The sequence below is a fragment of the Onychostoma macrolepis genome, chromosome 19 (assembly GCF_012432095.1).
Source record: "Onychostoma macrolepis isolate SWU-2019 chromosome 19, ASM1243209v1, whole genome shotgun sequence".
In the NCBI taxonomy this organism is placed as follows: domain Eukaryota; kingdom Metazoa; phylum Chordata; class Actinopteri; order Cypriniformes; family Cyprinidae; genus Onychostoma; species Onychostoma macrolepis.
Window position 1 is genome coordinate 20,745,672 of NC_081173.1, and position 23,184 is coordinate 20,768,855.

Here is a 23,184-nt window from a genome sequence, read left to right on the forward strand (position 1 = left end):
ACATGAACATATTGTAATGTTTAAATATCCATAAATGAATACTGTCAGCACACTCCAGAGAATAAAGCCCTCTCTGTTACAACTGCTCGCACGTCCTCATGTTTACCACACGTAATTGTGCGCTTTAATTCCTGATTGCCGTTTGTAATTCCATCCGTTTTTGCTGGGCTGATGTTTGGGATGTCGATCCTCTGCATGTGGAATTCCACCGTCCTTTCCGCTTGATCTCTCCTCTCTGGGCTTTCTGGCAAATTCTGCCCATTTTCCTTCTGGATAATTTCACGTTGTCTCATCAGACTTGTGTTTTCTCTCTCCATTCGTTCCATTTCTCTCTCAATTGTTGCCAGCGGTGATATCTCCTTCTCTGGTGTCCTTTTATTATTTAAGTTCCTTTTGTTTTGACCTCTGAGGTGCAGTTTCTGGAAAACATACACGCAAACTGTCAGACACTGAGCTACTTTTGAGGATTTTAAAGTGAACTGACAACGCTATTACAATTTCACACAGTTCTCTAAGACAGCTCTAATCTAATTTTAGCAGAAATAAACTTTGTGCCATGTATACACACCGTCAAGTCTCTCCTCTTGCGAGGCAGCGTGGGTCTCTGGAGGAAGAGGATCTGTTTTGTGGCCAAACTTCCATCACTAAGACAAAAATAAATCAGAGGTATAAAATATGTAAGAATTATTTTTTTTTTCTTTTGATATGACTGACAGATGTGTTTTAGCAGGTAATATTTATCCTATTATTAGCCCCTGAAGTGCAACAGTGAATGTAATGCTTGTTTAAAGGCATAGTTCACCCAAAAATGAACATTTTTATGAAAACTTACTCACCCTCAGGCCGTCCAAGATGTAGAGGAGATATGGAGGAATTTAGCATTATTTCACTTGCTCACAAATGGTCCCAAACAGCTGATGAAAACATTACAAAAATCCACACATAATCCATATGACTCGTGATCAATTAACATCTGATGAAGTGAAAAGCTGTGTGTTTGTAAGAAACAAAATCATGAAGACATTTTTAACTTTAATCCATTGCTTCTGTCTAAAATATGTGTCCCTTTATCTATAATATTGCCTTCTCCAGTAAAATTGATGGACCGGAGTCATTTGTATTATTGAGATGCTTTAATCAGATATTTGGACTCTCATTCTGACGGCACCCATTCACCACGGAGGATACACTGGTGAGCAAGCGATGTAATGCTAAATTTCTACAAATCTGTTCCGATGAAGAAAAAAGCTCATCACATCTTGGATGGAGAGTACATTTTCAACATTTTAATTTTTTGGTGAACTATTCCTTTAAGGGTTTAGTATGGATTTGGAACCTTTTCATTTTGACGATGGGAGTGGGCAGAACACACATTAGTCTCCAGCCGTATGGAGCCAGAGACTGGAGCAGAGGGATGTAGTCTGTTTTCACCGCAACACCCTGCAAAACAGAAGTGTCATTTAAACAATGTGTTAAAGCATTTCACTAATGTCCTGTTGAGACATATTGCGTGAATGTGCACATATGTCTGCATTTATTTAATAGGCGGTTTGTTAGAAGAAAGGTGTAGATGTTCCACAGATAATAATGCAATGAATTGAATTTGGGATGTACCAATGCAGACTTACATCAATAACAGTCCATTGCTCAACTACAATGGCGTCATACACTGTGGTTGGCCCGGCATCACCTGAAGCACTTTGGAAGATAAAAACACTCTCCACAATGGAAGATGATGCTGAAGATAGAGCAAGAAAAGGATTGGAAAATGTTGATAAGAATAGTTGATCATTTGTTTTAGAGTTATCTGCTCAGCAGGTTAATAAAATGTTTGAAAACTTTTTTTTTTTTTTTTTATTGTATAGTTTATGCATTTTTATCATGCTTGTTTATATATATATATAAGTTTATCCTTATTTTATTAATGTTTTAGTATAATGTGTGTTTTTACAATCAGGAAAACTTTATGCTACATCTCAGTTCATCTGTAAAATGTCACAACACCTCCAGTACCTGCATCATCTTCAAGGTTAAAGTAGCCGTCAATGAGTTGCGCGCCACTTCTGAAGTGTTGCGTCATGTGGTCCAGCCAATGGGAGTCAACTGAGCTAACAAGCCCCGCCTCCCTGTGCACCTGCAGTGGAACCCTCAGAGAAAAGATCTTTGGCGATCCCGACAGAACTATGGTATGGTTGTACAGCGCGAAGACCTGCACACCTACACATACAGAGACAAATATTTAGTGAGTGTTTTATGACTTAGTATATTAGACCTATTAATATATGTCGCTGTTCCAAAAGTCAGATAGGCTAATTATAAACCAACTCAGAGCGAAGCAATTTTACATTGCTACGGATATTCACATAACATCACGATTGAGAGTCATACTGATAATATGCAACATCTGAACTTAATTTTGAGTAACTTTCAACATTGACAGTTCCACAGGAAGTGCCAAAGGAAGAGCGCGTCTCCAAGCAACAGTCACCAGTCGCGTTCCTGACTGAATCAGTGTTTGAACGAATCGTTTGAGTAAACGATTCAATGACTCACTCAAAGAGGCAGTCACATTTCCGTTCCTGAATGAATCAGTGTGTTTGTACGAATCGGTTGAATTAATGACTCACTTATAAAGACGTTTTGTTCCTGAGAGAATGATTTCAGGTAATGTATTTTGCCAATATTGATAATTCTAATATGGTGTAAACTGTCTTTCTGGTAACATTTTAGTCTTCAGGTATTTTGATGAAAACAATTATGAATTGTATCAACACCAGTGATGGGAATAATGGCGTTATAAATAAACGGCATTACTAACAGCGTTATTTTTTTCAGTAACGAGTAATCAAACGAATTACTGTTTCCCGTTACAATGCTGTTACCGTTACTGACAATAAAATGTGGCGTTACAATATTATATTATTAGAATTTAATTTTTCAGTTCATCTGAATGGATGCGCAGTGTAGCTGTATTTGATGTACCATAAACTCTAGTGTGAAGGCGCACGACTCGCCGTCGCTTTCTCTCACATACACGCACGCAAAGAAAGATACAGAGCAAGAGAGTCTTTCATAACATGCAGAATTGACGCGCTACATGTAAACGATATTCTTTGTTGTATTTTCCTGTCAAAATAACAGAGTTCCTGTGGAATTCTTCAGCTTTTAAGAACTGCCGGGTTCTCAGGTAGTGGGTACTAATGCGCAAACGACAATCTCATTGGCTGGCGCTCACATATTATCGTCCCTGTTTTGATTTCAGCAAATCAATTCGAGCGAAAGCAGACAACGTGATTAATATTCATGAACCCAGCAGCTCATTGATCCTTAGGGCGTTTTATATTGATGACAAATATGCATTTATACTTGGTTATTCTAATTACTAAAGTTCTATCATCATATAATATTAAATTATCATAATATTATATTATAATGCTTTACTGACTGATACTAAGTGTCAGTAGATAAATAGTGTAGATTAATGTACAATGTTTTATAATAATAATAATTTATTCTTTTTAGTGTCCATTTCATTCATTTAACATATTTAATATTGGGGGCATCCAAAGTTATTTGACATTTGAAATTTTTAAAAAAAGTAATTAGTTACTTTTATAATGATGTAACTCAGTTACTATTTGTGAGAAGTAACTACTATAACTAATTACTTTTTTAAAGTAACGTGCCCAACACTGATCAACACAATGAAAGTGAATTGAACCAAATAATGACCAATACTTAGATTTGCATCACTAGTAATAATTGTAATCAAATCTATGGAAGCCCGTTTCCGCCACTGAATAAAAAATAAAAAAGGTAATTGCGACTTTATAAATCGTACTTCTGACTTTATAACTCGCAATTGCGAGTTTATATCTCACAATTCTGAGAAAAAAGTCGCAATAACTTTTTAAAATAATTTTTTATTCAGTGGCGAAAACGGGCTATAGAATCAGTTTATTTTCACAGCAAATATTTACACACCAAGGAATTAAAAATTGCTTGTCTCATTTGATAAATTATTTATGATCTAGATATAATCTAATATATAGTATTAATACCCCCTTCAACCCTTTCTCTGTATTTCAACAGACTGCACACTTACGATTCAGCATCGGGGTGGTTCCGCTACGCTTGCTGTGTTTGTCTTGGCTTTTGACCTGCTCTCTGTGCTCTCTTTTGTTGTTTTCTGCCAAATCACAGCTGGGTAAGTCAGGCTGTATTCTTGTGCTCTGGGTCTGATGTGGCTCTGGTGCACAAGAGCTTAATATAAACTCATTTGATGGCATTTGGTTCTTCAAATCCTCCGCTTGCGTACCTTTACCTTCAACATTTAAGTACTGATAATCAGGAGACTGATGGTTCTCGGCAAAAGGATTCTGATTATTCCAGCACTGGCTGCTCTCAGTGCTTTGTATTTGAAAGCTGTGGTTCATAAAGTCTTCATTGTCTGAATTAAAGTTTGTACGACTCTGGTTTCGTTGATCCCCATTGTCTCTATCCTGTTGGCTCTGCTCGCTCGCAGGGCTGAGGGTCAGAGGTCGGCTGCTGTGATGAACAGAACAGGGACTGGAGTGCAAGGAGGAAAGATCTTCTGGTTCCCAGTGACCATGGAAATATGGACCTCCACCGGGCTGTGGCAAAAACCCCACAAAGAGATCACCCTGATCAGCCAAATCCTGCACCTGCATCCCCAAAAACAACCAGGACCAATAGAAGAAGTGAAATATTCATCAATCTTCATACCACCTGTTCCAATCAAAGCTGACAGTGAAAGTAAGTGGATTCCAATGCAATATAAATAATTTTACAGTGTTTTTAGAGGAGAAAGGTGGTGCGTTTTCCTGCAGATGCTTTTAAAATAAGCTCTGTGGAGCTGTGACAGGAAACGCTAATGAAAACCATATTTTCCAATCATCATACTGTCACACCACACACACGCATACGTCTAAATCATCAGTAAATGTCACACGGCTCAAACACTTCCACACACACACACACACTCAGTCAAACAGTGCTTATCTCCAGATAAATGCAATTACTGAAAAGGCGAGGGGGTGATGACTAATGGAATGGCAGATGAATGTGGGGTATCAATGTCTATGGAGCAGCCTGTCGGCTTATGTTTTCTGTTTTACAGCCATATTGTAAGACCACGATAGAGAGAGTTTGAAGTAAGTGGGTTTTCGGTGTCATCTTTAATGGAGTGATGACATTAAGTGTGCCACTAAAGTTTAGTAACTAAATGACAAACAAATTGATCTGCTGCTCTCGATTTAAATGAAAACAAATGCACTTTTAAAGAAGGTCTAACCTTTTTCACATAGCCCTGTATGACTTCTGGGTCAGGGTCCTGGTGACCGAGGTAACACACGTCTGTCATGAGATGAGGCTCAACCCAGTTCAGCATGCCACTGTTAGAACCACTGTAACAAAATCCAAAATTTACCCTCTTAATAGTTCATATGCAAATCTAATTCCAGGAAATATTATTAATAATTTTTCATCAAAGTAAAATAAATTACACTTCCTTGGAAATAACTTTCCTTTTCCTGTCATGTGACTTGGATAAAATCTGCTACTGTGCAGTACATAGTATGTAAAAACAGTAATTGTGACATTAAAATTTAAGTAGCTGTTTTCTGTTTTAATACCTTTTCAAATGTAATTTATTCATGTGATGGAAAAGCTGAATTTTCAGCATCAGTACTCCAGTCTTCAGTGTCACATGATCCTTCAGAAATCATTCTAATGTGCTCTAATATTATTATCAATGTTGAAAAAATTTGTGTTGCTAAATATTTTTGTGAAAACTGTGCTAATTTGTTTTTTTTTCAGAATTCTTTGATGAATAAAAAGTTCAACAGAATTTGAAATAGAAATTTTTGTAACATTACAAATTTGACACTTTTGATCAAATTAATGCATCCTTGCTGAACTGGAAACAAAACAAAACAAAACAAAACTAGAAAAAACTAAACATTTGAATGGTAGTGTGTCACAACTTTTAATCGACCTGACAAATTAAAATGCAAAGTAATCCTTTTCATTTCTGACATGGTCACAGTACACCACTCACTGATTAAATAATGCAACATAGTACTGTACAATGCACAAAAATGTTACTAATTGAAATGTTTACTGATGTGTACAGAACACTGTTTGTGTGCAATAATCAGTATATATTATATCATTCCTAGTGTATACCTGTGTGTTTCTCTGATGAGCACAGCCCGGTGTAACTGCTTCTGAAGGTTAGCACTAGCAGGGCCGCAGGAGTGAACAAAGGGATGGACAGCAGCCAGTACAAACCCCTTCTGATACAACTCACACACCTGCACCGGAAGCTCTCTGACTGACGACAGACACAGCAATGAGGACACTGCCACCTCTGAAGAGACAGACGGACAGAGAGAGAAATGAGCAGAGAAAGAAATATATATATATATATATATATATATATATATATATATATATATATATATATATATATATATATATATATATATATATATATATATATATATATATATATATATATATATATATATATAACATTTCATCTATCATCATTTGTCCTGACTCGTTACTCAAAAAATGTATTACTTCTACTACTTCTAACATTTTACTATTCTAAAATGTTACTAACAATATATTTCTGCCTCATCGTTTCACTAAAATGCACATTGGATCACAGTTAAAAGTCATTACAAATACTCAGTGGTGATTGATAGTGACGTTGAATTATTTTCATTAATTGTGTGTCTTAAAAATAATTGTAGCTATAATTTCTCTGTTACCCATATCCGATTATATTTTATGATGTATTTTATCAAAAGAAATCATATGAAAATGTTTCATTTTCTAATACAATTTATAGCAGGATCAGAGGGATGTGGGTGGACAAGCCATGTAATGCCAGAGTAAACTAATGCTACAACTTAAAAACTGATGTTCAGATCATCTTTTCTCCTGCCAAAATCAATGTAATGGCAATATTTCCATTCATTGAATGTAAGCTTTTCCATATAGCTTCCCTGCTGCACTGGTGACTTCATGTGCCTGTGCAAGTCATGAAAATTACAAAAATAAATCTAGGAATTGTTGGATTTCAAATCAGAAGGGGTTGAGGCATCAATAGAAACTAAGTAACTAGCTGTTTTATGGATGGTAACTGTAACATTATTACTGATGTTACACTACTAGTTACTGAAAAAGTAATATTATTACTGTAACTTGTTACTACCCAACACTGGTCCCGACACAGCTACTACTGCTCAAAAAATGAACTGAAAATCCCTAATTTATCATTGTGACAACTTACCTACTTTATAATAGTGTATATATTAAAATAACAACAATAATGAAACAAACAATTAAAAAATATATTTTGAACTTTCTATTCATAGATTTCTGAAAAAAAGGTATTAAGGTTTCTACAATAATATTAAACTGCACATCTGTTTTCAATAGTGAGAAATAATTCTTAAACACCAAATCAGCATATTAGAATGATTTCTGATATCATGTGACAATGAAGACTGGAGTAATGATGCTGAAAATTCAGCTTTGCACCACAGGAATAAATTACATTTTAAAATATATTAAAATTGAATACAGTTATTTTAAATTGTAATTTAAATGACTATTTTACTGTATTTTAATAATAATAATAATAATAATAATAATATGTTTTATTTTTATAGCACCTTTCAAGAACCCAAGGTCACTTTACAAAGTAATACAAGCAATTGGCAAACATAATACACCAAACAATCAGAAGAAACAATCATACAAACAAGTGTTGACAACAAGGAACTACAATTAATTAACAACAAGAGGTCTCGCAATCATATGATGAAAGTTGATGAAAAGAAAAACAGAGAGGCAGAAGAGTTATTTAGAGAACAAAGTGAATAGATGGGTTTTAAGTTGAGACTTAAAGGTCTGGAGAGAGGAGGCAGCACGAACATTATGGGCAGCTTATTCCATAGCTTAGGGCCCATAATACAGAAAGCTCTGCCACCCACCGTACAGAGTTTATACTTGGGCACAACAATCAAGTTATCATTGCTAGATCTGAGAGTCCGTGCAGGAACATATGGTTGCACTAACTCGACTAGGTATTGAGGTGCGAGGCCATTATGGGCCTTATAAACTAAAACTAAGAGTTTGAACTGAATACGTTTGTGCACAGGAAGCCAGTGGAGGATGGGAGTGATATGCGCAGATTTTTTATTAAATGTAAGGACTCGAGCAGCAGAGTTTTGTACCATTTGGAGACGATTAATAACTTTGGCAGGTAAGCCGCTATATAAGGAGTTACAGTAGTCCAATCTAGAGGTTATAAAAGCATGAATAATAGTTTCAGCATCTGCAAAATTAAGTGAGGGACATGGTAAAAGCATGATTTAACAATCTGACCAATGTGTGAATCAAAGCATAGTGCAGAGTCAAACAACACTCCCAAATTTCGCACAGTTGTTGAGGGCCTAATCTGGACACCATCAATATCTATGAAGATGTCATGCTGGGAGGAGCTCTGAGATTTAGAGCCAACTAGCAGGATTTCAGTTTTGTCAGCATTTAGTTGTAAAAAGTTATCCGACATCCAGGTTTTAAGTTCTTGAAGACAGAAAACAATAGAAGGGGGTGGGCAAACTGAGCTTGTTTGAACTGTAAAATAAATTTGAATATCATCAGCGTAACTATGAAAATTGAGACCATGACGTCTGATGATCTGACCCAGTGGCAGCACGTAAATGAGAAATAAAAGTGGACCAAGTACAGAACCTTGGGGTACACCACGGGAAATAGTGGCAGTCCAAGATCGATTCTTATCTATCCTAACAAATTGCTGTCTATCCGATAGATATGATGTTAGCCACTGAAGAACAGCACCATTGATACCTATAGCAGATTTGTTTTAATTAAATAAATGCAGCCTTGGTGATCACAAGTCAGCATATACACAGGCCGATTAACCATATGGGCAATTGGGCAAGTACTAAAAATTGTATGGTCATTAAGCAAATAACTAACTGAATTTACTCATAATAACCAAAAAACTAATAAACCAAAAAAAAAAAATATAATAATAATAATTTTATTTTGTATGGCCTCCTTTGACATTGATAAAAGCTGGCATAATTTTTATGCACTTTTCCACAGTCTCTGTGTCTCAATTTTTTGTGGCGTGGTGGGTGGCACTCTAGGTGTCGTTGCCCAGGGGCACCAAAGGGTCTTAATCCACCACTGAGCATGTATCAGTACACCAAAATTGACGTAACTGATGACTAATGTAAGCACTTTCATACCACTATATCAGCATGATTTAATATATACACCCCTGCCACATACTCAACAAAATAAAGCAGAAATGGGGGGATGAATGATGTAAGACAGAAATGAGAAGACAGGTGTGAACCATTTAATTCACAGTCATCTCTACCAAATGTGTTAATATTCTTGCTTTCTGACATGGTTTCTGACACACAAACTGAATCGCTGTAGAAATTGTTTTAAAGTGTTTTGGTGAGACTGTTTTACAAGCTAATTGTTTCTGGAATCAGTAATTAAACTTAATTTCCAGCGCTCATTATTCAGAGCACTATTAAGGGCAGCAGCGAGCTGTAATCTGAGCACTGCTTGACTGCAATCATCTTTCAGAGGTGTGAGGAGCTTGTTTAAACAAAACTCTGATGGTCTGAACACGCTTTGACTCTGAGGGGGGTTTATTAGTGTTGCCACTGAATAAATAACTGCACAGTTCATAGCAATATGAACGTATAGGTGAATTGAGTGCAAATGTGTGATTCAGTCTTCAGTGTCACATGATCCTTAAGAAATCATTCTAGCATGCTAATTTGGACCAGAAAATTGTATTATGTCAAATATATGACTAAAGAAAGATCACATTTAAAAGCAAAATTAAATGTTCAGTATCCAGTTCAGTATAACAGAACAAAGACATATAACCCATGTATCTGTCATGACACACACCCATTAAACTTCACTAAATAACAAAATCTGTTTGCAATCATCAGGTAGTGCTGAAACTGCGGAAGTGTCTTAGACTTTATGACGTCTATTAACTTACTCCAGTCCAGAGAATAAACTATATTAACCAGCGCATCACGCAAAAGGCCCGCGGCAAAGGACCCATGCAGTAGCTATGCATGAGAGAATGAGAAAATATGTTTGTTTGTGTGAGACCGACAAACAGATTTCATTGCTCCTGAAAGACCAAGTATAATAATCTGTCCCCATATTTACTACAGGGGAATTCCACCTTCATAAAGCAGAATTTACTCAGTCGGGGGTTAAACATTCGGGTAAACAGTCAATCTCAGCAACAAACTCCATCTCAAGAATACAGCCCTCTAAACTAATGTGTAATGCACAAGCTCTAAAAATGAGTAGCAGAGACTTTGGCGAATCAGTTAAACCCCACCTGCAGAGAAATATGTTTTTATGCTAAAATATCAAGTGTCGTAGCACAATCACACTTGTCTAAATTCTTCTTGGGTTGTCTGGATCTAGCAGGATCTGTTCTGTCTAACAGAATTTGTACTTTTTTTTTTTTTTTTTTTTTTAAATCAATGATTGGACATAACATAAAAATAATTATCAGCTTATCGACCAGAATTAATACCCATGCATCATTTGAACTGACTAATCAGCATCCAGGACTAGAACTATCCATTTTTTAATAACACTTACTCATTTATTATTAAAACAAAGTTGTTCAGTGTGTTTTAAATGCCATAGTAATTCAATTTCTTTCAATCAATCCTCTGAATGATTCTTTGAACTAAACGTGTTAGTAGCAAATCTATTAGATAGCCGTCCCTTCTCCTGCTGTGCTGACCTATCAGAACTGTTCTCTAAATATTGATATGACATAAATATTAAAGTAAGCGTTTATATGATTCATAAGTATAAGGGATTCTTGCTGCTTATGAGTGTGATGTTGGATCCTTGGGGGTCTTATTTTATTTTGTAATAACCCGACAGAGTGGAATTGAATTATTTATAGACCAATTTCAATTAAAACGGTTTTGGCTATAAATACAGTTCAGTGTCACTAGGACGACTGGTTTTCTCTATTGCGCAGACACAAACAGATAAATCCCAGATTTTAGTACTAAGCCCTCCCATCTTCAAGATCAGATAATCTTTAAAGGATGCCTAGCATTTTCTCTCTCTCTCTGTTTTTTCCCTCTCTTTGTTATTTCATCCCTGCCATTCATTCACATTCATTAAGTCACTTATCGTTGCTTTCAATATTGATGTCCTAAAACAAACAAAAAAACAAACATATTCAAACATCTCTGGCTCCCACTCACGCTGTCACAGCAGTTTGCAGTGAAACTCTTTTTTTTGTCTCGGTGTCTCTGTAGGCATCAGTGAATTTTACATATAAATGACCTGCCTGACTGTCTACCGATAAGCAGCTAAAACAGAAAGCCTGGAGTGTGTGTGTGTGTGTGTATGTGTGTGTGTGTGTCCAGAACCTGAACGATTGCCGCTGTCCCAGTTCTCACATATTCCTATTTTTTATATAAATAAATATTTGATCCAGGTCACACTCTCAGATGCTCACCTACACACACACACACACACACACTTTTGTGTTTGGGTAATGTTGTAAGCATTAACTTTAAGTAGTAAATGCAAAAGACTGGATAAACTAACAATATTTAAATTACTGCTAAATAAGCCTAGACGGAGTGGACATGACCGGCATTTATTACAAGACTAAATAAACAAATACTGATATAATGTATTGCTATGGATGACAATGACCATTGAATGGTGTGACTGAATCACAATTAAGTCAAAATTAAGTATTCCAGTTATAAATAAAATGTATTGCAGAGAGCTGTGTAGAAAAACTTGCGGTAGTATTTATTTAGCAGACGTTTGTCTACATAGAAGCAATTCATCCTAAGTATGCACTGACATTAGTATATTCATAAATATTAACCAAGATTCATAAAGCAGATAAAGAATAATGTTCATTGTTAGTTCATTATACAAAATGCATTAAAGTATCCAACTTAGAGCGGATAGAAAGACTTTCCATTGACTTCTATTGTTTTATTCTAAGCTCATTTTCTATGCACTAACCTTCGCATATGGACCATTTCGTACTTTTCATTAAGACATTAGTATGTTTATTAGCATGTTTTCTTCTTGGAGACCAATGGATGTTGGTAAATTCAGGTTTTAGTTTTCCTATCCCTGACCCACCCCCCACACACACAAAAATAAACAACTAGTGATATGGTCACATCCTTGTAATTATGTTCAGTAATGGCCCATATACTCATATGCTTTCAAGTCATTAAAATGAACAGGTCTGTTCTTCCACTTCAATCTGTGTCTTATATTCTCTCATCCTGTCTCATATCCTCTTTCTCTGAATTCAGCGGGATCCATTATTGCCTCTCTCGAAGCACACTAACAAAAGCGGCATTAGTATATTTAGAAACATAAGCCCTCAAAGAATATACACTGTTTGGTTGCTCTCTTGCTCTATTACTCTCTCTCTCTCTCATCTAATCTTACACTTTTTTTTTCTTCTCAGTTTGAAGATTTACACTTTATTATCTGAAGGTGGGTTTGTATATTTGCGTATGCATATCATCAATATGGATGTTGCTTTGAATTCAGAAAAACAGCAACATAATTTTTATGCTGTATGTCACTCTGTATATTAATCCTCTGATGCATGAATTATAAAGTCTTTAAAGAAGAAGAATATACTTAATTTTGTTAAAGAAAAAAGTATTTATCAATATTTTTTTTAATTATTTTTTTTAAGTTTTGTATGTGCTTTTGTCATTTTTCTTGCTTTTTTATTTTTTCTGTTTAACTTTATTTTTATTTCAGAGTTAGTTTGATTTTATTATTTCAACTTAAATGTTTATTTCAGTTAGTTGCCAATGCAAAATTGCTGTTTACATTTTACATTGCTGTTAACAAACAATTGTTGTTTACATTTTATCAGTTGAATTTTTCATCTAATATTTTTATTTTATTTCAGCTTTATTTTTGGTAATAACAAAGATATTTAATTGGTTTAGTTTTACAGTAGTTAACAATAACAACATTGTTCTGTCTTTTTTTATGGTCTGTTTTGAGTTATTTATTAGTGTACTGCAATAATAAAAAATGATATATATTCCAGAGGTGCCACTTCCACAGAGATGAGTAAAGCGAAAAGCCCCATTCACAACAACAATGATAATTACACACCAATGGATGATAATGTTCGTTTTATTGTAAATATTGCACTACAGTTTTGTGTCTGCCAAAAATGTTCAAACTCTTTAAAATTGGATGGACTCTGATTGGTTGTCTATGTTTTTATTGCACACATTAGCTGGAAAAAAAAAAAAATTCTTAAAGTTATTCCAATGATATTGTTCCTCTTTGTAAGTTGTTACAGTTGTGGTGAGGATGAATGATTATTAAAACTTTATAGTTATCATTATAGTTATTGTCCTTTGTATGAATGGGCCTTAGGGGTCAAAGTTCATCACCCATATGAAAATCTTGCCATATTAAATCCCAATTAAAAACAACAAATGACACCTACAAAGGGACTTTATATTATATAAAGTGTGCAGGAAATGGGCATTCGTACCTTCTTTTCCTAACAGAAAGTCCAGGAAGTGGTATGTATAGGCCACTCCTGAGTGCGTCTCCACTTGCGCTCTTCTGAGGGTGGAGAAAATCTTCCCCGGAGCTTCATCTGACCCTCGGGGCTTCTGCAACTTACAGCCCATGTCTGCACACGCGGAGAAAAACAAAGAAAGAGAAAGAAAATGAGATGGATGAATATGGATAATTTGTCTGAAATATTCATGTATTCATAACTGCATTATTGATTTAACTGATTGCCTTGGCAGCAGTCCCTAATTGTCATGCTAATTAAGTCAGATTGACGTTGAATTAGGAAGTGAGCATGTGCGAAACTGGGGAGAGGACATTTCAACATGTCTTTAAACACAACCGCAAACATTCAGATACACGCACGCGTGCACACGCAAGGGTTCGTCACATGGTAACATAACATGAAGGCTAATTGGAAAGCTAATCAACCTTCAAGCATCAACCTTTAACACAAACACACATTCAACGTGTCAAACACAATGCCCCCTTCAAAACGAACACACTGTCTCCTTGGTTACCAAAAGCAGCAATCAGATATCACTTCATATTTGATCTGTGACTATACAACCAATCAAACTGTGGAATGTGTGGCCGATGAATTAGCGTGTGGCTAATGCTAATGAGTGTCACATCTATAGCGCACTAACTTGATGTGACAGCAAAGGCACACCACGTGAGCCCCGAGCTCCAGCGCTAACACACACCATCAGGTACGGGTGGTTAGCTGCCAGCATTTCCGTGTCAGCGTCTGATGAGCCAGAACAGGTGAAACCGAGAGGAACCGGACAAGCCCAGTCGCCGTGACAACAAGCATTAAGTGCGCAATGATGACATGATGGGGAATGAAGATGGGACAGAGGAGCGATGGATGGCTGGTTTTGCGGTTCGGGATGGGGTGATCATTTTAGGGCTGTGCCCGTCTATGAGTAGATCAGGATAGACAATAAAAAACAGTACTGTGCTTTACCATGGTACAGAATATCATGTAGGTCTGCTACTCGACCCGAGCCAGAAGGTCCCAAAATACTCTCGGGTTTCGGGTTTATTTTTAATGAATAGCCTTGGGTTTGGTTTGGGTCGGGCTTGGGTTTGTAGCTATGCTGCTTTCACTGACTCATGCGCACACACATGTCACTTGCACACAGAGACAGGAGATGGTGCAGCGCACACAGAAACACTGTGGAGCACAGAAACCTATATTAATAAAATAGCTTTGATACACGCTAAATTATATTTCTCAGCATGAGGAGGTAAAACCTCTGTTCTTAAGTAAATAAACTCCGCTTCATTCATTGTAGACAGAGCCTTGATGAACCTTTACATGTATTTGTTTACAGACTGTTGCACGCAGTTGTGAAATACAACATATTTCAAAAGTTTGGCTATTCGGTGAAAAAATGATTTCGGGTTCAGATCGGGATCGAGCTATAAATTTAACAATGGCAGTTGGGTCGGGTCAAACGATCTTGGGTACGGGCCGGACTCAGGTTTCAATTAGTACTGTATCATTATTGTTTTCAATGGAATGTACTAGTAGGTGTTTCAAAAAGTATTAAGGCATTACCATTGTAGTAGTTTCCAAAAGACCATGGTTTTACTTAGTATGGTATTATGTCCAAATACTATGGTAATGGCAGTGAGATACATGACCGAGTGCTGTAAAGTAACGCCACAACGATGTTTATTGGCTGCAAGAAAAAAACATACAGCATGAATTAAAGACTTATATATTGTATAAACGATTCTTATAGTGAATCACACAAAAAGACTCGGTTTGAATCAGTCTTAGGAATCATTTACAGCATGACCTCATTGAATCGGTCAAACAGCTACTGAATCAAAAATAATATGACTGAACCAAAAGGCTTTACTTTTACTATAAGTAAAAACTAAGCAAAAATTGAACATTTCGGAATGAAATAACATTATTTTGTTTGTGTTTCCAAGGCTGCATTTATTTGATCACAAATACAGTATAAACAGTAATATTGTGAAATATTATTACGTTTCTGTTTGAATATATTTTAAAATGCAATTTATTCCTGTGGTGGCAAAGCTGAATTTTCAGCAGTCATTACTCCAGTCTTCAGTGTGACATGATCCTTCATTCTGATATGCTGCTCAAGAAACATTTATTACCATCAATGTTGAAAACAGTTGTGCTGCTTAGTTTTTGTGTAGAAAGTGTGATGTTATTTTTTCAGGATTATTTGATGAATAGAAATTTCAAAAGAACAGCATTTTTTGAAATAGAAATCTGCTGTGACAGTATGAATCATCTATTCTTACTTTTGATCAATTGAATGTGTCCATGTGAAATAAAAGTATTAAATTTTTAAAAAATAAATAAAAAAATCTTACAGGCCCCAAACTATTTAACGGTGTAATGTAGTGTATACTGTATATCAAAAAATATTTATTAGACTATGCTACCAAAATAGTATATGGAAGGTTCCAGGCTGCAAAAACAGCACTGACTCCAGGAAATCAATGGAAAACATTAGGAGGTGGAAAACATAACCTGGCTTGTCTGCTCTGATGTAGAGCTTTATATCTACAGAGCATCTCTACATGGACACAGAAGTGGTTCTTCTTCATTTTAGGAGCTTTCTCACTTTGAATTTCCTTTGAAACACTGGAAATACTCCTGGTACAACACCATCACACATACAAAAACAATTATCTCTCCTTTGTTCTTTTAGAATGGATTTTTTTGATCAAACTATCGCCTCAGGTGTGATAGTGGCTGGTTATCTGCTCAAGTCATCTCTGTGTTATTTTGTTTATTCCACAAAATAGTGTACTACAGACTTCAAGTGAAAATTGAAATCATTGGAAACAATACACTACTTTAAGATTAGTTATTTAGAAGAAATGAAAGGGTAATTTATATTTAAACTGGGAATATACACAGGGAGGTGTTAACAATCATCTGTTACCTCAAGCACTATAGGTTTAAATTACAAGTAGGAGAAAATCACAAGGATTTACTGAGACAATTTGCTTTTATTATGAATCCGACAGCTGGAATATAAATGACAAATTCACTGGAGATACACAGACCTTCACACCTGTGCTGAGTGAAGTTAATGCCGGCAGTCAAGCATCCGGTTCCACTCAGTTCCCTTCACTAGCCTGACAATCACATCATTACTGACGCTAATCGCTCGGCAGCAGACCGACAGATCATCAGTTTGCTCAAAGTTACTCAGACAACATTTGGAGAGCTATTAGAGCAGAAAAAAGAAGCCGCCAATTCTTAATCTCAGCTGAATTTGCAATATCATCAAGGGACCAGCAAACGCAAGCTTTGACAAACACAAATGCTGTTATGAGTGCATAAGCCTCATTGAGGGGATAGTTGCTCCCTCATTGAGCACAAAAATGACAGCACAGCAATGTGTGCATCATACTTAGCCTTTGCCATTAGGGATGAATAGGTATCATTACTCTGATCAGCCATATTAGAATTGTTGCAATTTACTTGATATTGGATTTTTTTTGTACATTTTTTGTGCATGTTCATTTTATTTTTACATTTAGATTACCTTTGTTGTCATCTAATGCACTAATAATTTAATAACAATGTTAAATAATCTTTAGCCAGTCTCAAAATTAATCCACTTATATGACTGATTACTTTTTTTTTTCTTTTAAATTACTGGTTATTGGTTTTTAAGAGTAAATTAAACAAAATAAAACTGAAATATCGGAAAAAGACAAAATTATGGAAATAAATAAACATTTCTACTACTTATATAAATAAATACATGGAAAAACATTAAAAATAAAGATATGATAAACAATATTATATATATATATATGATAAACAATATTATATATATATATTTATTTATTTATTTAATTTATTATTGCTGTCAAACGATTAATCACGATTAATCCAAAATAAAAGTTTTGTTTACATAATACATGTGTATGTACTGTGTATATTTATTATGTATATATAAATACACACACACATGCATGTATATATTTAAGAAAAATATGTTACGTTTATAAATTAAATATATTTATATATATGATATAATTTATATGAATATAAATATATACATGTAAATATTTTCAAAATATATGCTGCATGTGTGTCTTTATATATACATAATATACACAGCACACACACATTTTGTAAACAAAAACTTATTTTGAATGTGATTAATCACGCTTAATCGTTTGACAGCACTAATTTATTTATATATATATATATATATATATATATATATATATATATATATATATATATATATATATATATATATATATATATATATATATATATATATATATATATATATATATATATATATATATATATACATACACACATATACACAGTCATGTGAAAAGTTAGGACTCCCTATTGAATTCCATGGTTTTCCTTAGGACATAATCAAAAAGTCACACTTTCTAAGTCACACAGTGTCATTGTTTATTTACCAAAAATAAAGCCAAAATGGAAAAGCCATGGTGACAAAGAATTAAGAGGGTAAGTAGCAGTCAGACACTGCTAATCGAATGCCTTTGATTAACTCATAATCAGCAAGTGTGAGCACCTCTGTAAAAGCAGATGTTTTGGCAGTTTGCTGGTCTGGAGCCTTCAGGTGGGTGTTAACACAATGCCAAGGAGTTAAGACATCTTAGAGAAGCAATTGCTGCTGCCATCAATCTGGGAAGAATAATACGGCCATTTCAAAACAATTTGAAGTCCATCATTCTTCAATGTGGAAGATTATTCACAATTTGAAGACATTCAAAACAGACACCAATCCAGGAGTGGACATCCCAGCAAATTCACCCCAAGATCTACACAGCATGCTCCACAGGCCTCAGTTAACATGTTAAATTATAAAATTCATGACACTACAGTTAGAAAAATATGGGACAAGTATAGTATGTTTGGAAGGCTTGCCAGAGGAAAGCTTCTTCTATCTAAAAAAGCATGGCAGCATGGTTTAGGTTTGCAAAGTTGCATCTGAACAAACCATAAGTCTTCTAGAACAATGAGACCAAAGTGGAGATGTTTGGCCATAATGCACAGCAGCACGTTTGGTGAAAACCTAACAAGCATATCAGCACAAACACCTCATATCAAAGTCACACATGCTGGCGGAGGGCTGATGATTTGGGGCTTGTTTTGTAGCCACAGAACCTGGGCACCCCACAGTCATTGAGTCGACCATGAACTCCTCTGTATACCAAAGTATTCTAGAGTCAAATGTGAGGACATCCGTTCAACAGCTAAAGCTTGGCCAAGATTGGGTGATGCAGCAGGACAATGATCCAAAACACACCAGCAAATCTACAACAGAACGGCCAAAAAGAAAAGAATCAAGGTTCTGTAATAGACCAGTCATAGTCCAGAGCTCATTCAGACTAAAATCATGTTGTGAGAGCTGTGCATAAACAAATGCCCAAAATTCTTCCAGAATGATGTGAGAGACTGATAAAGTCATATAGAAAATGATTACTTACTGCTAAAAGTGGATCTACAGGTAACTGAATCAAATTTTAAGACTAAGAATCTCTATTTCCATATAGTAGAAAATCACATTTGAGACACACTTTAATATCTTAATTGTTTCTCATTGGCAGTGATGAGATTCAGTAAAGTCTGGAGTTCGTGCTTCTTGGAGATCCTGGAAATCACACATGTGTCTTCTCTAGAGATCTCAGAAATATCTCACACCATGCTCAAATTTTTTAAGATATTAAAATCTTCATATCAAAAGTGATTTCTAAATAAACTAAAACATTTCTCATAAAATTCTCCCAAGATCAAATGATGTGAGCTATGGTATCTGCATTTATTTTATTACTTTAAAGTCTTGCTGTGTGTCAACATGTGTTTCTATTTTTATTTCTCTGGAATTATAGAAGAAACATCCGAGACAAAATTGATACTATGTCCATTAAGTCGTCTTAGCTATGAAAAAGCAATATAAAATTATTCTGGGTTTTTATAGGTACACTTAAGATTTTATAGATACATTAAGACTAAAGAATCAGATTAAAATAGATTATTTCGATTATTAAAAAGCATAAACGCAGAGACTTGGAGTTTATCTTCAGCACAAAGACGCATAGACAGTTTCATACTCTACATCACAACTGCACTATACACTTCCCACACTGCACACTTCCTGCATGCTCCTCAGCAGAACACACACGAAGATATTCACACACAATAATCTCTCACTGTGATAAGCGTGAGGAGGGGAGCGGAAGAAAAAAGGGAAAAAGAAAGATGGAGAGCTAAATTTAGGCAAGATGATAGGGAAGGATAATAAGTTGAGAGCACACATCGAATGCAAGGTGGTGGTGGTGGTGGTGGTGGTGGGGGGCTCTGGTAACCAACGGAGACGAGAGATTGTCAATATGATGCAATAAAGAAATGCCTGATTTATTAATGTCTTGCTCTGACAAAAGATATTAATGCAATCATGTATTTTTGAGCTATACAGTATTATAAAATTGTGTAAAAACTAATTCTGCAGTTTTACCTTTATCACATCATCTCTGATGTCAAAATAAACCATAGTTTAACATGTTACATTGACGTTATTGTTTTACACATGTACCATGGTAGCAATATTCTTTAAATAAATAGCATGTAGTATATAAATATGGTAATTCAGTACCATGGTATATGTAGTGGGGTCCAAATTTTTGAGACCACATTGAAAAACTGAGATTGCAAATATAAATACACATTTTTAAACATTTATTCATATATGCAAATATATATACTGTATGTGTATATAAAACATATAGAAATTATACATAAAATCAGATTTTCTGATGGATGGCAGAATTTGTGATAAAAATTGTAAAAAAAAAAAAAAAAAAAAGGAAATAAATTGTAAAAAAAAAAAAAAATATATATATATATATATATATATATATATGAATGAATGAGAGAGAGAGAGAGAGAGAGAGAGAGAGAGAGAGAGAGAGAGAGAGAGAGAATTTTACAGTTGTTGTTTTTTTTGTTTGTTTTAGTTTTCAAATTCTCAATTTTTACTTTTCTGCCATCAATCAAAACATCATATACACACACATATACATATATATATATGATTTTTTGATTGATGGCAGAAAAAGTAAAAAAAAAAAAGAAATAGTAAAAATTGTATTTTCACTAGTGGTACCATGGTACAGTAATGATAATATGTGGTATTTTATTATCACTGTACCATGTTACCACCATACTACTTTTTTTTGTAAGAAACTGAAGAAACTGCAACAAAATGTATTTTTTTAAAAACGTTATCTGAAATTGTTTCTGTGAATGGGTGTGACAGTAAATTTGGGTCTTTGTAGGCATGCAACCGTCCAGTCCGGGCGTATGTATGTGCATGCGAGAAAGTTTGTGTGTGAGATGTTTGCAGGTCGCTATCGCAAGAGCAGGTTGGCATGGGTGAATATGAAAGTTGATGATAGCACATTCCCCTCACATTTCACAGGTTCGTAATCATTTCTTACTTCATTCCTCTCACTTCCAATCTCTCACTCTCTCAGAGTTTGACTGCTTAGCCTGTCACTCATATTAGCCTCAGAGCCCCACTGTGAGTGAATGAGTGTATATATATATATATGTGTGTGTGTGTGAAATACTCACCAAAGGTCATCTTCTTCTGGCAGTCATCTCACTTGATACCATCTTGTGCGAATGAGCAATATGTGCCTGTCCTGTACAGTTTTTTGCTTATAGTCATGGTTGAAGCCGAATTCTCATATTTTTATATTCTTAAATACATACAATACAAACATATATTTTAGTAGTATAAAGCCTCAATGAATGCACACGTTGCATTAAGAAATATTAACATTGCTAAAGCACAATTTATCAAATTCCTGACTGTGTAGCACCTGGCTACCATGCGGCTCTGCATCTGCCAAGGATCCCAGCATCAGGAAAGAGCAACTAAAGTTTCATTTTAGATAATTTCAGTTTGATTTGAACAGTTTGAGCGGCACAGTGAAGGGCAGCAGCAAACTACTGTATATTTTAGCACATTTTCTCATTTTGCATGCAAAGGCAGCATCTAAATTAAAGTCTTAAAGGAAAAGAAGTGAAAAAGACCACACACATACACAAAAAATCCCTCTGTGGTCTATTTTACAGTATAAAGTTAACCTTAAAAAAAAACAGTCCATTTAAATGTAAAATCATAAGGAAAAATTGTCTATTCTATTTCTATTTTATGTGCAAAAATGTGACTAACATTATAAGTAGACATAACGATTAAATTAAATTTACTTTAAAACTTTTACTTTTTTTAATCATATCTTTACGTTTTGTGTTAAAAAACACTACATATCAATTATACAAAATACACCCCGTTTCATGCTTGCAAATAGAAGTGTTTTTTATAGCTCGACTTACACTGAAGTGTGGCATTCTTTGATATTTATGCTGTTCTCTATTTGCACATACAAGCCCAAACTCAGTCTTTGAATTAGAAGTGAGCTTGAACTTTAAAGTGACTCATATCACATTCAATCGCAAATAAACGCGTTTATTACAAATATGAGAACATAGGAAGAAAGACGAAGGTGAAAAGAAACGAGATGAATCAGAAGAAATCACTGAGTTGACATAGTGTTAGATTAGGGTACAGTGACAGAAAGAAACTACACAGAGTGAACATACCTGCTGTTGTTCTTTGATTATGTCTCTCTCGATTTGAGTCTCCTTTGTCGTTTCTTTCTCCCTTAATTATCTTTCGCTCCTCTCCGGTTTTCTTCAAGTTCCTCGCTTGTGTGTGAACTGGAGGCAGGTGAGCGGATGATGAGCTCAGTTCAGCTCCGTCGTGGCGACTCCTTCAGTTAATACAGCGCGCGTGCGAACGTCTCCTCCTCCTCCTCTCTCTCTCCTCCGAGACTGAAAGAGAACGATGCCCTCCGATGTTTCCAAATCGCTCTCATTTCGTCTCGTTTCATCAACATCGTACACCTCAAAGTGCAAACTACAGTGAGTAGTTAATAATAAAAATAAAATAAAAATCAGCATACACCAAAACCCAGAATTGTTTGACTAATGGATATAATACACACCAAAACCAAAAATGCCATGTCGATGTGAAAGTTTAATGTCATACAATGAACCTATGGATATAAGTTTTCCATTCTGATTCTTTATTTATTAAATGCAACCCTAGAAGAAATAAAATTAAATAAAAAAAAAGCTCTACAGCGCCACCACGAGTCCACTTCACGCGCTTTTATATTTTAATTAACTTCATGTTTGTTCTATGAATTCCTTTGTAAAGCACAATGATCCTGCAAAAAAAAAAAAAAAAAAACAATAGTAGATTTCCACTGTACACACATAAAATAACAGAATTATTCTGTATCCAGAAATATAAATTTTAATTCATTTCCGTTTTAAAGAGTGGACTGCTAAAATGATTACATGTCAAACAGTCCAGTTGTCAGGTGAAAGCAGAGTAAACATGTTTGTTAAATATTGTTAACACTTAC

General features: G+C 35.0%; 1 protein-coding gene across 3 annotated transcripts; it reads right to left on the reverse strand.

Moving 5' to 3' along the window:
• Positions 1 to 32: 32 nt before the first annotated feature.
• rftn1a (raftlin, lipid raft linker 1a) lies at positions 33 to 22,608 on the reverse strand. Of its 3 annotated transcripts, XM_058754326.1 has the most exons (11): positions 22,355 to 22,608; positions 21,320 to 21,390; positions 13,655 to 13,798; positions 6,208 to 6,391; positions 5,315 to 5,426; positions 4,106 to 4,685; positions 2,014 to 2,217; positions 1,629 to 1,738; positions 1,337 to 1,440; positions 569 to 644; positions 33 to 419 (listed from the first exon to the last, which is right to left on the reverse strand). In XM_058754326.1, the coding sequence occupies exons 2-11, from the start codon at positions 21,327 to 21,329 to the stop codon at positions 45 to 47; spliced, it is 1,899 nt and encodes a 632-aa protein (XP_058610309.1). In that variant the 5' UTR covers positions 21,330 to 21,390; positions 22,355 to 22,608; the 3' UTR covers positions 33 to 44. The 3 variants fall into 3 exon arrangements, with proteins under 3 accessions (XP_058610309.1, XP_058610310.1, XP_058610311.1); XM_058754327.1 differs by lacking the exon at positions 21,320 to 21,390; XM_058754328.1 differs by lacking the exons at positions 21,320 to 21,390; positions 22,355 to 22,608 and adding an exon at positions 14,331 to 14,705.
• Between the last annotated feature and the right edge of the window lie 576 nt (positions 22,609 to 23,184).